This window comes from Notechis scutatus, chromosome 1 (assembly GCF_049901735.1).
Source record: "Notechis scutatus isolate UNSWTSFEM ecotype Mainland chromosome 1, rNotScu1.2, whole genome shotgun sequence".
Classification (NCBI taxonomy): domain Eukaryota; kingdom Metazoa; phylum Chordata; class Lepidosauria; order Squamata; family Elapidae; genus Notechis; species Notechis scutatus.
In genome coordinates, this window is record NC_142009.1 from 24,277,089 (window position 1) to 24,291,524 (window position 14,436).

The window sequence follows — 14,436 nt, forward strand, 5'->3', positions numbered from 1 at the left end:
GCAACTGAATTATTACTTTTGGAAGTGACTGGCAGGGAACATTATTAATTGTAATGGTAATTAATTCATGTTATTTTATTGAAATTAAATGTCAATTTAATTTAATTTTTGTATGGAGTCACTCTCTTGTATATCTTGCCCGTGAATATTTTAGATTTGGGATAGCTATATTACATCACTCAGAAAGTTTCTCGTTGATCAATATTTCATTGGCGGAGGAAGAGGTGGGAAAATCTGGTCTGCACAAACATCAAACCCACTGATAATGCCCATGTCAAGTGACAGCCTGTCTGAGTCAGAATGAGATGAGGCAAAGAAAACTTTCAGAAATACGATTGCATGAAAAGCACAGCTTTTTAACACAGTATCAGTATTCATGTATGAATCAGTTACACAGAGGGATAAGGCACAAAGAAATTAAAAGCAAGAGCAAAGGAGATATACTGCCATTTTAGGATTTTTTTAAAAAATTATCCTTATTAAGCTGGGATCAACAGGAATAGAACACCTACGCCATACCAGAGGTGGGCTGCTACGGGTTCGCCCGAATTCAGGTGGACCCGTAGCTAACATTATGGCTGGTTCAGTGAACCATCAAATCCCACCCCTGGCTAGCTCCGCCCACCCCACCCCTCCAACCCCACCCCTTCCAGGAGTCTCCACACAACCCATTTAGGATGTAAGGTAAGTGCAGGGCCCACACGGAGGCTTGGGGAGGGGGAAAAACGGGCATCCCGGAAATTTCAGAAGTCTGGAAACGGGCCCATTTCTGGCTTCCAGAGCCCAGGGAAGGCAGTTTTCACCATCCCAGAGGCTTGACAAAAGCCTCCGGAGCCTAGGGAAGGTGAAAATGCCCCCCGCTACCGCGGTGCAGGAGGCTGACTAGGCCACACCCATCATGACCACACCCACCCAGTAACCAGGCAGAGAACCCGTTGCTGAAATTTTTGAAGCCCACCCCTGTGTGAAACCAGGTGAAAGGACAGAATGGGAAATATTTGATCTTGTCTTTTTTCTTATTTAACACTGTCTGCACCTCAATTTAAAAATAAATAGATACAACTCATTATATGTGGTACAACAGGTCTCAGGCCCGGAGGTGGCGTCCTTCCTGGAGGTGGTGTTGTGCCTGGAGGTGGCGTCCTTCCTGGAGGTGGCGTCCTTCCTGGAGGTGGCGTCCTTCCTGGAGGTGGTGTTGTGCCTGGAGGTGGTGTTGTGCCTGGAGGTGGCGTCGTCCCTGGGGGCAGACTTCCTGGTGCAGGTCTGTTCTTCCTTGAGTACAGGTTGTCCTCAACTCATAGCAATAGCATTTTGACTTATATACCTCTTCAGAGTGCTTTACTACCCTCTCTAAGAGGTTTAGAGAGTCAGCATATTGCCCCCAACATTCTGGGTCCTCATTTTACCAACCCTGAAAGTATGGAAGGCTGAGTCAACCTCAAGCCAGTCCAAATCAAACTGGTGGCAGTCGGCAGAATTAGCCTGCAATACTGCATTCTAACCACTGCACCACCATGGTTCTGACCACAATTGGAGTTAGAATTTCAGTGATGCAGTTATTAAGTGAGTCATTATGTGACCAAACCTAAATTTATGACCATTTTTATCATGGTTGTTAAATGAATGACAAGGTCATTAAGCAAATGACAAGGTTTTTAAACCAATTTGGCTTCCCCAATTGACTTTGCTTGTCAGAAACTGGTTGAAAAGTTTACAGCAGGATCGTGTGATTGCAAGACTGCAACCATTGTAAATTAGAGTGAGTTGCCACATATCCAAGTTGTAATTATGTGAATGCAGGGCTAGTGGGAAAGTCATAATTTTGAGAATGGGTTGTAAGTAACATTATCCTAGACCGTTGCAACTTTGAACCGTTGTTAAAAAATGGTTATAAATCAAGGACTACCTGTAATCCTCCAATTTTCCTGAGTCAGGAGTAATTTCCTAGACATAGAGAATCAGCCCTACTCACAATTTACCATTTTGACAGGCAAAAATTATCTCTGGCAATGGGTTTCTGATGGGAATTATTTCCTCTTCTCTCACAGGCATTCCCATAATTGGAGGACAAGGAGGAGGCAAACCACCTAAATACGGTATCTCTGCAGAATTTTTTAAAAAATGCTTGTAATTCATCATGTTAACTCCTCGAAATAGGTATAGACCGATATGACTATGAAAGGAAGAAAAAAAATGAAAGAGAGAGAAAGAGTGTTCTGACCAAGGCTTCCTGAGACAGTAACAATCACACGCTGTTCCCCAAAACCTTTTGCTTTATTTCAACCGCTGTTAAAATAAAATTCACAGCCCATAATGAGTCCCAAACAGTTTATGAATAGTCCAACAGAAGTCTGCCACAGTCTTTTGGGAGAAGGCTGATAAGCACCTACCTTCACCTGCCTTGAAATACTACCAACGTCTAAATTGCCAATTAGCTGTACAAGGCCAGAGCACAAAGTCAACATGGAGCTTCAGATTTTAAACCGACCAGAACGGTTCATGTCCCTTTGCTCCTCCTTTATGTCTTATGGGAGGTGCCAATCATCTCCAAGCCTTACTCCCAAGTCGCCCCTTTTGTCTTAACTGTTCTGGCAGCTTCTGGCAGCTCTGCGCACACTGGGAACTGGTTCCCCCTATTCCTCTGCCTCACTGATGTCAGATTCTGGAGGCCCCGGACTCCGCACGTAACTCTCAGATGGCCCTGGCTCCATCTCTGTGTTGGATGCACATCCCTCGTCCAAGTCTTCCCCAGACTCCAGGCCTCGCCCATGTTCCTCCCCACTGTCCAATTCTGCTGCCAGCTCTACAGGCCGCCAGTGGACCACAACAAAAAGAGAGAATGAGAGGGAGAGTGCAAAATAAATCAGCCCAGAGAAACAACCATTTGGGAGTGAGTGGCACATTTAACTCCGAGAAGGCCAAGGAGCACAAAGGGTGAAAGGATGATGCAAAATAATTAATTTTTGTTTTGCTGTTACTTAGAACTAGAAATAGAATAAAGTAATTTTTGGCTTATGCAATTTCTGCATACATTAACTGCATGGGGCTGATCCAAAATGGCGCTTCTTATCCACTGACATGTTCACCTGATACAGGCCCCGCTGAAACAAATGGAAGCCACACCAGAGAACCCCTTCTGTTCCTGCACAGCTTTTTGTTTTCTTATGTATCTGGAGGCAATTCTCATGACTCAAAAGGCCAAAGGCTTTACCTTCCCAAATAGTTGTTCTCCAATTTCTTGTACTGTCTCGGAACGACCATTAGGGCAGATTTTCTCATCTTTAAGCTGTATGGACTTCAACTCCCAGAATTCCCTGGCCAAGGCTCTCAGAGAATTCTGGGAGCGGAAGTCCACACAGTTTAAATTTCCAAGGTTAAGAAAAACTGCATTAGGGAAAGCAAACTCTGGACAAAACATCTCCTTGAGTGAAAAAAAAAAATGGGAAAGCGGATGTAGAGGGAAGCTTCCAGTCTGCAGGGAGAGAAAAGAATTGCTATAGATTCACCGTTGAAACTTGCTCCCTGTCTTTGACAGGTGTCCCAGGTACTGGATTGGGTGGAACTGGTGTGGCAGGTAAGTTCAGAGTATGGAACTGCTAGAGCTGAGCTAGGTATATGGCTCCGTCTTTAGCTATAGGGGCTGGGCCTGGATTCTTCCTGACCCTGTTTCCTTTTCTCACACTCCAGAATATGCAGAGTTGTCTTGATATGTGAAAAGGATGCAACACGATGATGTTTGGCAGGGTGTGATGAATGAAAGCACTTAGGCTCTATCACAGGGGTGTGAAACTCACGTCGTCACGGCGGCATCACGTGACTATCAGAACTCTTTCCCCCTTTGCTAAACCAGGTGTGGGCGTGGCCAGCGCATGACACATCCGGCCCGTGGGCTGCGAGTTTCACAGCCCTGCTCTATCAGGTTCTCTTGTTATAAACTTGAAGAATGCTTTCTAGGCCCAGCTGAGCTGTCTGCCAGCTGATCTGCAAGGCCCAGTGTTATTCCCCAGGTTATTCCCCAAACTCTATCCTGGAAGTCTGTTCCTTAATTGGAGGAACCGATTCCCAAAGTAGAGGCAGAGCCAAATGTCTTGTTTTGGTACTCAAATGATCATCTTGAGCAGAGGTGGGATTCAACCAGTGTTACTACCAGTTCGGTGACTATGTTTTGCTACGCGCGGATGTAAAAAAAACTTAAGCTGTGCCTCCCAAACAGCTGAAAAGCGCTGCTCGCAGGTGCGCAGCGTTTGAAAAGCCACTTTTTTTCCTGCTTCTTCAACCTCAGCTGTGCCGCGCAAAGCAGCTGAGGTTGAAAAAGCAGGAAATAAAGGACAGGTAAGAGCCCAGGCGGGCGGGTGGGCCAAACAGCATCAAACACAGAACCGGTTCAGTGTCTGCTGCTCTTCAGAGCTACCGGTTCTTTAGAACCGGGCAGAACTGGTAGCATCCCACCCCTGATCTTGAATATTGATCACACCCCTGCTCTTGAGTATTGATCACCTCCCTGACCTTGACTTCATCATCTCCCATTATTTGCAACATTTCTGTTTTGCACCATTAAGTTAACTATTGTTTCTTAGACTGCCCTGTAGCTCTTCTCAGATCATCTAGAATGGATCACCAAATCGATCCCATAGAACAGTGGGCCCAGTACTCTGCTGTCTAAATTAGGATTAGCCAAGGCCAAAAGAGGCCTCTCTTAAGACACGCTTGCACTGCAGACTGGGTTTTAGGATGTTCAAAACTAGCAACAAGTGGGTAGGCCACATTCAGGATTTCTATAAGGCTTTGATAATTATCAGTTCACTTTTTTCAGTGCCGTTGTAACTTTGAACGGTCACTAATGAACTGTTGTAAGGCTAGGATTACCTGTACTGACCTGAGAAGGCCCAACCTGGAACTCTTTGATATTTTGGACTACAACATTCCCATGTCTTTGTCATTGGCTTTGCTGGAAGAAATACATGGGAATTTAAATCCAAATCATCTGAAGGGTCAGGAAAATTTATGCCTTTTATAATATTAGTACTGTAGTCCTTTGTGGGCTTCTTCAATTCATATTCATCTTAAAAAATTTATATTCAGTTCTGGATTAATTCACCAAGATTTAAACTGAGTGTTTGGCAATTCTTAATATAGCTTAAATTCACAATCCCTTTTTACACACACACACGCAAAATAGCATCGATTCTCTTCAAGATCCTTCCTGGTTAGATGCAAGTGCAGTCAGTCCGAAAGACAAATATTCCATATTGCATTTCAACTAGATATATGGTTTGATTCTGATGGAGATTTTCTTTTTTTTCCCTGCTTTTTTTTTTTCTGGAGGAGGATACGGAGTCCCTGGACTGGGCGTACCTGGTTACGGAGCTGGTGCCGGAGCTGGAGGTCTGATCCTGAGTGGGCAAAGATACATCTGATGGGATGCAGGGGGAGGGCAATTCAGGGTGGGAATTGTGGCCACATCTGCGTCATCCTGAAACTCAGTCGAATCTTTTCAAAATTGGAAATGTGAGGATGCACCTGTTCCAACTTGGTCCATCATTATAAATTAATTAATTAATTAATAATTTGTAGAAATACGCTACATCAGTGTTTCTCAACCTTAACAATTTTAAGATGCGTGGACTTCTACCCCAAGAATTCCCCAGCTAGCATGCCCTATATTTTAAACACTGCTATCAATTTTACGGTCATTGTAAGCTTAGATCTATCCTTGACTGATCTTAAACTTTGCTCCTTGTATTGCAAAATAGAAAAATATTAATTCGGGATGTAGGAAGGAAATCTGAATGACCATAAAGGGCTATAATTTTTCCCCCTTCATAATACCTTAACCCTCATGCATCCATACAACCAATTCAAAGGTGTTTTTTTTAAAAAAGTCCAGTTCTTCATGATTATATCCTTGCAGTTTTTTTAGTGTGATAAAATGGTTTTGCCACTGCCTTGTCTAGAGTTGCTTTTAAAAAAAAATCCGGTCTAGTGAATAAACGTGGTATTAATAAGAAATTGCCATCCACGTACTGACCAGTTTTCTAAGATCAGCCAAGTCATAACTGGTTTTCAGCCAGCTAAAATAATTGGAGCAATACTATTAAGCAAATGAGGAAGGTATCTTTCTCCCTTATCGCCTTTCAGCCTTAATCCACTCATAGGTAGAGCTCACCTCTGCCTCCAGCCTCAAGTGACAGTATCTTTATTTATTTAACATATTTCTATGACGCTACAATCCTAGGAGACTCTAGGAGGCTTAAATAGAACACATTCAGATTACAGACATCCAGGATAGAATAAAACAACTACAAACACAATAAAACTAAATACCAGAATAAGAGTTGGAAGGGATCTTGGAGGTCTTCTAGTCCAACCCCCTGCTCAAATTGGAGACCTTACACCATTTGTGACAAGGATCTGTCCAGTCCCTTCTTAAAAGCCTCCAGTGATGGAGCACCAACAACTCCTGGAGGGAAGTTGTTCCACTGATTAATTGTTTGAAATGTCAGGAAATTTCTCCTCATTTCTAGGTCATTCCCTCCTTGATTAATTTCTGTCCAATGCTTCTTGTTCTACTTCCAGCTGTTTTGGAGAATAAGCTGACCCCCCTCTTCCTTGTGGCAACCCTTGAGATAATGGAACACTGTTGTCGTGTTAATCACAGTCTTTTCCCCCCATTAAACTAGACATACCCAATTCCTTCATATGTTTTAGCCTCCAAATAGCATAAATAGAAATAAAGATGGCAAAGTTTACATCAAGGGAAAGTTTTCTGAAACAATTCAGTTTTTAAAAAGTTTCCAAAAGACCAATATAGATAGAGCCAATCCACAAGGCTGGGACTGCCACAAAGAAGCAGCACTGCCTGCCTCTCCTATCTTCTCTCTGTCTCTGTCTCTCTCCTTCTCCCTCCCTCTCTCTCTCTCTCTCTCTCTCTCTCTGTCTCTGTGTGTGTGTGTGTGTCTCTCTCTCCCTCCCTCCTTCCTTCCCCCCACCTTCCTCTCTCATACACACATACAAAAATCTCCTGAAAATGGGAGATCTACACCTCTAGGAAAATTATGGCCGAGGGCCTCCGAAGCAGAGATAATGAAAAGCACCGCCGACGATATTTTTGAAGAAGAAAAGATCTTACAGACAGTCACAAAATATGGTTTTATTTTAACTGTTTTCCCTACTCTACCTTTTCCCTCCCTTACTCTTCCCTTTTTCCTCTCTTAGGCTTTCCTCTCTTTCCCTCTTGGCCTATGCTAAGGCCTGTTTGTCTTTTTGTTGTACATAACTTGTAGCTGTGTTCTTTTAAAGGTAAAACTAATAAAGTATTTTTCAAAAAAAAAAAGAAAATGGGAGATCTGATTGGATGGGTCAATTCTGATGGGAGAAGGGGGTCCTTGAGGTACCCAGGCACCAAGCCGTAAAGGGATTTATAGGTCCGCATTTTAAATTGGACCTGGAAACCAACTGGCAATCAATGCAAGGTCAGCAAAACCATTTGCTCCCAGTACTGAGAGTTTAAAAGGATTTGGACAACTGCATTTTGGACCAGTTGTAGTTTCTGAATGTTCTCCAAAAACAGCCCCAAATAAAATACCTTATGGTAGTTAAACCAAATGGCCATGCGGGGAATGATTCTCCTTTCTCTGTTGCCCAAGATTGCAGTATCCAGGGTGTAAACTCCTGAACCAGGCAATAAGAAAATAGGACTTCTACCAACAGGGGAGGAAGCATGGGGTGCAGAAGAGAAAGGAGGGTCAGAGTTCAAGTGACTCCCAAATCTCCAAACAACAGAAAATGAAATATCCTCATAAATGACTTTCTTCTCATAGAAGTTGTCCATGTTCAAAGTTCACAAAAGATGTGAGGTTTTGCAAGAATAGCTCATTCCTATTTATCCTCACCCTACACTTTTATAACTGGATAAATCATTCCACTAGGCATGGATAGTTGGAAATGTACTTATTTTAAGTCAGCATTTCTCAACCTTAGCCACTTTAGAATGGGTGGATTTCAACTCCCAGGATTCCCCAGCAGTATGCTTTAAGGTGGGTGGACTTCAGTTCCCAGAATTCCCCAGTCAGGCAGGAATTCTGGGAGAAAGTCCATTCATCTTAAAACATGGTGGCTGGAGGATTCTGGGAGCCGAAGCCCACCCATCTTAAAGATTGCTGGCTGGGGGATTCTGGGAGTGGAAGTCCACCCATCTTAAAATTGTCACAGTTGAGAAACATTAAAGTTAAATCATGAGATTGCCCTTCTAAAGAGCTACTTTTATTATTTCTGTGGATTCCAGCGCTGGTATTCTAATTGCTGTTGAGTCAAGAGAGGAAAAGTACCATTCTTTCCTATTATTGAGCAATGTCTTTCCTTTCTCCCAACTCTCAGCCATGGAGATAAAAAGATTGAGCCTCTTCAGAAACCCTGCAAACTCTTCCCCTCTTCCCACATTTGTTCCAACACAGTGGATTATCTTGTGTATTGTTTCCTTAAGGGCCAGCAAATTCCTGCACTTCTCTCTCTCTCTTTTCCTTTTAACTAGAAGGAGAAAAAAAATATCCAAGTTTATATAAAATAATATGCCAGAGAGTGGAGAGTATAGTGAACCAGAACTCAAGAGTCAATGTTCTACCGAAAGATAGCATGTTAGATAGTGGGATCTGGAGCTTTGACAGGCCCACAGCTGCTCTTGCATGATGTTGAGTGGGCTGGAAAAACTCCACAAAGATGACAGGGGGCACACCGGCTGGGTTTGCATGTGCTCATCTATAGCTTATCTTAACCACAATTTATTCAGCTAATCCAAGCTTTTGGAATCACACTAAACAACTGTAGCCTAAACTAACCCCATGGAAGGATAAAACCAGCCTACAAAGCTGAAACGCAATCAGTCATAGCTTTCAGTAGGTTGTTTGAATACTGCTTTTGGTATTCTAACTGCAAAGGTCCTCTTTACACATGTGCATAATCATTGGCTGCCTCAGTCCTCCAATACTTCATTTAACTGTGTGGATCAAGTGTCCTCTGTGCTTGTCCACTCAAAGTCTTTTTATGCTTTCTCCCAACTGTTCCCCTCTATTGCAGCAACTGGCACTGGCTTTGGATTATCTCCTATTTACCCAGGTATGTTGTCGAGGGAAAGCCTCAAGTCCTGGCAGACCCAATTGCAGGAAGGGGCTCTGGGCTGAATAATCTTTGTCTGGCCAGAGTAGCAAGCCTGTGTCCTGAGGGCAACAATTGCTCAATGATGGTTTTCACCCAGTGTGTATACTACTTCAATCACATTATCTTTTGTTATTAACAGAGCAGTGCCCCTTCAAAATCCTTCCAGGAGTTATTAATAGAGAAAATAGACTGGCCCAGTCAATATAACACTCAAAGCATAATGGCCAGGTTTCTCGTAATCTATTAAACCTGGGTTGATGAAACAACTACTGTATTCCTATCATGTTCTCTTAAACCCATGGCTAGTTCACCCCAGAGAATTGGCTACATTCCCTCAATTCATAGGGCCAGAAACTACTTCATTTTCATTGAGCAAATGTTGCAGTTTCTCCCCTTTTTTTTTTTCTTGCTGTATGAACCAGCCATTTGCTTTTTCACACCATGGTTCAGCAAATGATGGCTAACTGCAATGCATGAATCCAGCCACTGACAAAGAAGTGTTTTAGATGGGCCCATTTCTCTGAGCAATTCTTAGCATAGTGGGAAAGGTGTGTGTGTGACTAAAAGGGGCAATGCTAACAAGATTTTCTCTCTCATTTAGGATACACAGGTGGAGGTGTACCTGGCTATGGAGGTAAGAGCAGTACTTTAGGGGGAGGAAGGGGAGCAAAGGATTGTCCAGAAGTTAACTGGTTATCCAGCTTTGAATGACCCTCCCTCTTTTTTTTCTCTCTCTACACACAGGTAAACCTCCCAAGCCCTATGGAGCCCTGGGGGCACTCGGCTACAAAAGTAAGTGGCACCATAGTTTGGAAAGATAACTTGATTGAGAGCTACTGATTCTTTTTATTTCCAAAACTGCCATGCTCAGAGATAGTCTGCCCCCAACAATTTGACCCTGAGTTGAAAGAAGAAGACTAATACTCAACATGCCCTTCACACAATCTCCCAGTCAGAAACAAGATGTCAGGGCAGCTGAGTGGCTGATCTGATTCTCGCAGGACGGATTTGGTGCTCCTGTCCAGTTAGCTGGAGAATGCCTGACCACCACCTGCACCCTGTTCCCAAAACAGTAATGGTCATCTGAACCAGTGAAGGCAGTTGTTGGGGATCCTCAGTAGAGGTCCAGGAGTAGCTGGTGGGAGTTTGACCCTGCTTAGCTTCCAAGCCCAGAACAGATTCTACCAGGTACTATTCCATGACATAAAAGCTGTCTACTACAGGTTTCAATACCAAAATCTGAAACCAAACTTCCTCTTTGTACCTAATGGTTTTGCTATTTAAATTCCAGAATCATCAGTTAACTAAATCGCCTGGGTTGGGTTTGTACAAATCACACTAACCTACCTACACAACCAAGGACATTGATGTTATTAAAGCTGAATGCATGAAGTTCTTGGTGGTCTTAGCTTGGTCGGTTGCTTGGTTATGGCACTGATGAAGCTACTTAGTTGGGTGAGGAAATACCTGCAAACAAATAACCAAGTTCAGAGAGCACCAAGAATGCCACAGTTCAGCCTTGAGCTACAGATAATTTTTCTTCTATTAGAAGTCGAACATGTCCAAATAAAATAACAAGGCCTTCAACAAACCCGGTTAAGAATGTTGCATCCACCCAAGCCAAGGTTAGAATCCCCAGGCCTGTTTCTGGATTAGCAAGTCTCCTAGGTCCCTATCAGCCACCTGCTGGACGGCTTGGTCATTCTGTCTTTCTCTCTCTCTCTCTCTCTTCTGATTTCAGGAGGAGTCGGCCGGAAGAGGAAGTAGCCCAGACCGACAGCCTACCATTCACCTCATGAACTTTGGTGCTACTGCCTGGTCTCGAATGTACCCTCACCCCACCCCACCCCTGAGAAAAGCAGAGATTCCACCACCGCCGCTGCCAACACAGCCCCATGCCTTGCCACCCCCACCCCCGGCTGGCCCCCCTCCCTCTCACTGGTGCTACAACCATCCCACAGGGAGCGTCCCTGCCTTCAGCTCCCTGGGGCCCTTTGGTGCTGCAGCCTAGGAGGGCTGCTTTCAGAGGGGGCGGCCTGAGCACTTTAAACCCACTCCTGAGCCCTGCCCCCCACAAGCGGGAGGGGGGGGCCAGGAGCCGTCGGCCAGCTGGCCCTGCTTCTTCCCTGGTCTCTCTCTGCTGGCTCCTCTTTGGATCTAAGTGTGTGGGGGGGGGAGGACACCCCTTGTTTTGCCGTGAGCCCCATGCCAGGCCATTCCTCCCTTCCCCCTGAACACACTGCCTCTGTTTGGAGGGGAGCAGTTCAGGCCAAGCTGTCAGTGCCAATGGGATTAGCCTTAATCCTGGAGCTTCTGCTGGCTGCCAGGCTCGGGTGGATTAGCACGGCCAGGCCACAGCATCCGTACCATCCCTAACGTGGACGCCGGCATGACATCGTCCAGCTCCCAATGAACGGGCTGGCCAGGGACCCCTGTACATGACCAGCCAACCTGCTCCACATCTTCCATGTTTAATCACTTCGATGTAACTGGGATGGGACACTTTTTATAAAGAAGAACAATAACTGCTTTCCAAAAAAAAAAAAACCAAAATAAATAAAACCTGACTAATAAATAATGTTTTAAAGGTAATCTCTCTCTCGTTGCTATTTTCAGTAAAGATATAGTAGTCCTTGACTTACATCCATTTGTTCAGGGACTGTTCAGAGTTACAACAGCACCCAAAAAAGCTACTTACAGCCAGTCCTCTCACACTTGCAACCATAGCAGCATCTCCGGGGTCACGTGATCCAAATTGGGGTGCTGGGCAACCTGCAGGTATTTACGAGGGTTGCAGCAGCCAACAGGTCACGTGACTGCTATCTGCAGTCTTTCTAGCCAGCTTCCAACAAGCAAAGTCAATGGGGGAAGTTGGGCTCACTTAACAACTGTGGGGAAAAAAATGGTAGTAAAATCAGGGATTAACCACCACCTTGCTTAACAATGGAAATGTTGGCCTCTGTGGTGGTGATCATATGGACTATCTCTATATTTTTCAACTGACCGACCTGATCAGATCTGGATCAAGTTTCCCAGGAGCCTCGCTAGCAGAATAGCAATAGCACTTAGACTTATATACTGCTTTATAGTGCTTTACAGCCCTCTCAAAGCGGTTTACAGGTTTACTATTGTCCCCAACAATCTGGCTCCTCATTTTACCCACCTCGGAAGGATGGAAGGCTGAGTCAACCTTGAGCCTGGTGGGATTTGAACTGCCAAATTGCAGTAGGAGTAGCTTGCAGTACTGCGCTCTAACCACTGTGCCACCGAGGCTCCTTGGGTGCAGTTGCTCCAGCAACTCTGAGGCTATGTTTTGTCCTTGGTCTTAAACAAAGCAAAAACCACCCATCTAATATTTATCTTTTATTGTTGCTGATTTTGTTTGATAATTCACATTCAAGAGTGTACAGTAGCTTGGTTGTTGGAAGAAATCATTAGGGCAGAGAACCAATTGTTAAATTATTTGTATCCCACCACTGGGACTTGCAACGGTCGCTAAGTGTGAAAAACGGTCTTAAGTTGCTTTTTTCACTGCCATTGTAACTTCAAACAGTCACTAAACGACCTGTTATAAGTTGTGGACTACCTGTATCTGAATACTTCTTATTAGAGTAAATTACTCTACATGTGTTAGAGCATGTTTAGCCTGATTATCAAACAATGCATGTTCTGGGTTAGCAGAATGTACTGTGCCAAAACCTAACCAAAGAGACAGGATATAACAGAGCATTTTTTGGCTCAGGTGTTGGGGCCAGAATGAGTTCATGCCTGCAGGATCATAATAAATGTCATTCCTTAATCACTATCAATGGTTGTATGCCAATTTTAACTGAAATTATTTCATTTTTGTATCTTGTTTATTGTACACCACCCCAGAATTGCGGTGTTCAAGTGTGGGGAGGCATATACATTTCTCAAATGAATAAATGTTAACATACACGCACACACTGAGCAAATATAGTCATTGTGTTTCCAGTAATCTTTCTTTTAATACAAATCCAGCCACGGCGATGTCTCATGCCTGTCTTATCTTTGAACAAAGATTTTAAAAATAGCACAGATAAAGTACACATGTGAAGTGAAGGTGTTTATAATGACTAAGAGGCATTATAATAATTGAAACCACATGTTTTAGGGTAGCATATCTGATGGTGGGAACTGATAAGGTTTTTTTTTGTCTTGTGGACTTTCTGGCTGGCCATGATTGGGAAGTACAGTAGAATGCTGGATTAGATAAGAATAAGACATGGTAAAAATGTATCAGGCTATCAAATGAATCCTGTATATATGAAGAGGCAGTATATAAAAATCATGCTAAAGAAAAACCTTTCAAAATAAAACTTCAGACTAGCAGAATATTTAGAGCAACTGGGAATAGCACAGGCAGCAGGAGAGTGCAAGAAGACACTGCCAGTAAGAGAGGCATTCTGTCACAGTTAAGAAGGAGTTAATATATAACATGAGATGGAACAATCTATAGTTCATATCAGGGGTCCCCAAACTTGGCAGCTTTAAGACTTGTGGATTTCAACTCCCAGAATTCTCCAGCCAGCATGGCTGGCTAGGGAATTCTGGGAGTTGAAGTCCACAAGTCTTAAAGTTGCCAAGTTTGGAGATCCCTGGTTTATATCATGAAAAAGAAAATAAACAGGTAGTTCTCGACTTACAACAGTTCATTTAGTGACTGTTCAACGTTACAAAGGCACTGAAAAAAAAAGTGACTTCTGACCGTTTTTCACACTTACAAACCTTGTAGCATGTGATTAAAATTCAGATGCTTGGCAACCGGTTCATACTTATGACCTTTCCTGTTGTCCCCAAGGTCATGGGATCCCCTTTTGCGACCTTCTGAGAAGCAAAGTCAACGGGGAACCTGGATCCACTTAACAACCGGGTGACTAACTTGCCAATGGCAGTGGATTCACTTAACAACGGTGGCAAGGAAGGTTGTAAAATGGGGCAAAGCTCAATGAATGTCTCACTTAACAACAGAAATGTTGGGCTCAATTGAGGTCGTAAGTTGAGGACTACCTGTACTTCTCTGCAAAAAAAACTGTCTAGAGGAAAATTGCACTTAAATGCATTAGGAGTCTGGTCATTTCCCTGTAATTTCCTTTTCCAACTTAACAAAAAAGTGGTACATGAAAGGCATAGACTTTCGTAAGTTGCAGCTCACATCACCTATCGAATATCTGTGTCTTTTTGATGTCAGCAGTTATTAAGTTAAGGAGCCTCTGGTGCAGTGGTTAGAGTGGAGTATTACAAGCTACTTCTGCTGCAGCC

General features: G+C 43.6%; 1 protein-coding gene across 10 annotated transcripts in view; it reads left to right on the top strand.

The window, feature by feature from the left end:
• The window catches only part of ELN (elastin), a 96,896-nt gene extending 85,151 nt beyond the window's left edge, over positions 1-11,745 (top strand). For 5 of the 10 annotated variants that reach the window (XM_087958877.1, XM_087958871.1, XM_087958873.1 and 2 more), the window contains 8 exons: positions 1,085-1,261; positions 2,049-2,096; positions 3,536-3,573; positions 5,322-5,385; positions 9,073-9,111; positions 9,755-9,787; positions 9,898-9,945; positions 10,895-11,745. In XM_087958877.1, coding sequence (XP_087815003.1) covers positions 1,085-1,261; positions 2,049-2,096; positions 3,536-3,573; positions 5,322-5,385; positions 9,073-9,111; positions 9,755-9,787; positions 9,898-9,945; positions 10,895-10,920 — 473 coding nt within the window. In that variant the 3' untranslated portion in view covers positions 10,921-11,745. Of the gene's footprint in view, positions 1-1,084; positions 1,262-2,048; positions 2,097-3,535; positions 3,575-5,321; positions 5,386-9,072; positions 9,112-9,754; positions 9,788-9,897; positions 9,946-10,894 lie in introns of all 10 variants that reach the window. The other 5 variants (XM_087958872.1, XM_087958874.1, XM_087958880.1 and 2 more) reach the window with 4 other exon arrangements.
• The last annotated feature ends 2,691 nt before the right edge of the window (positions 11,746-14,436 follow it).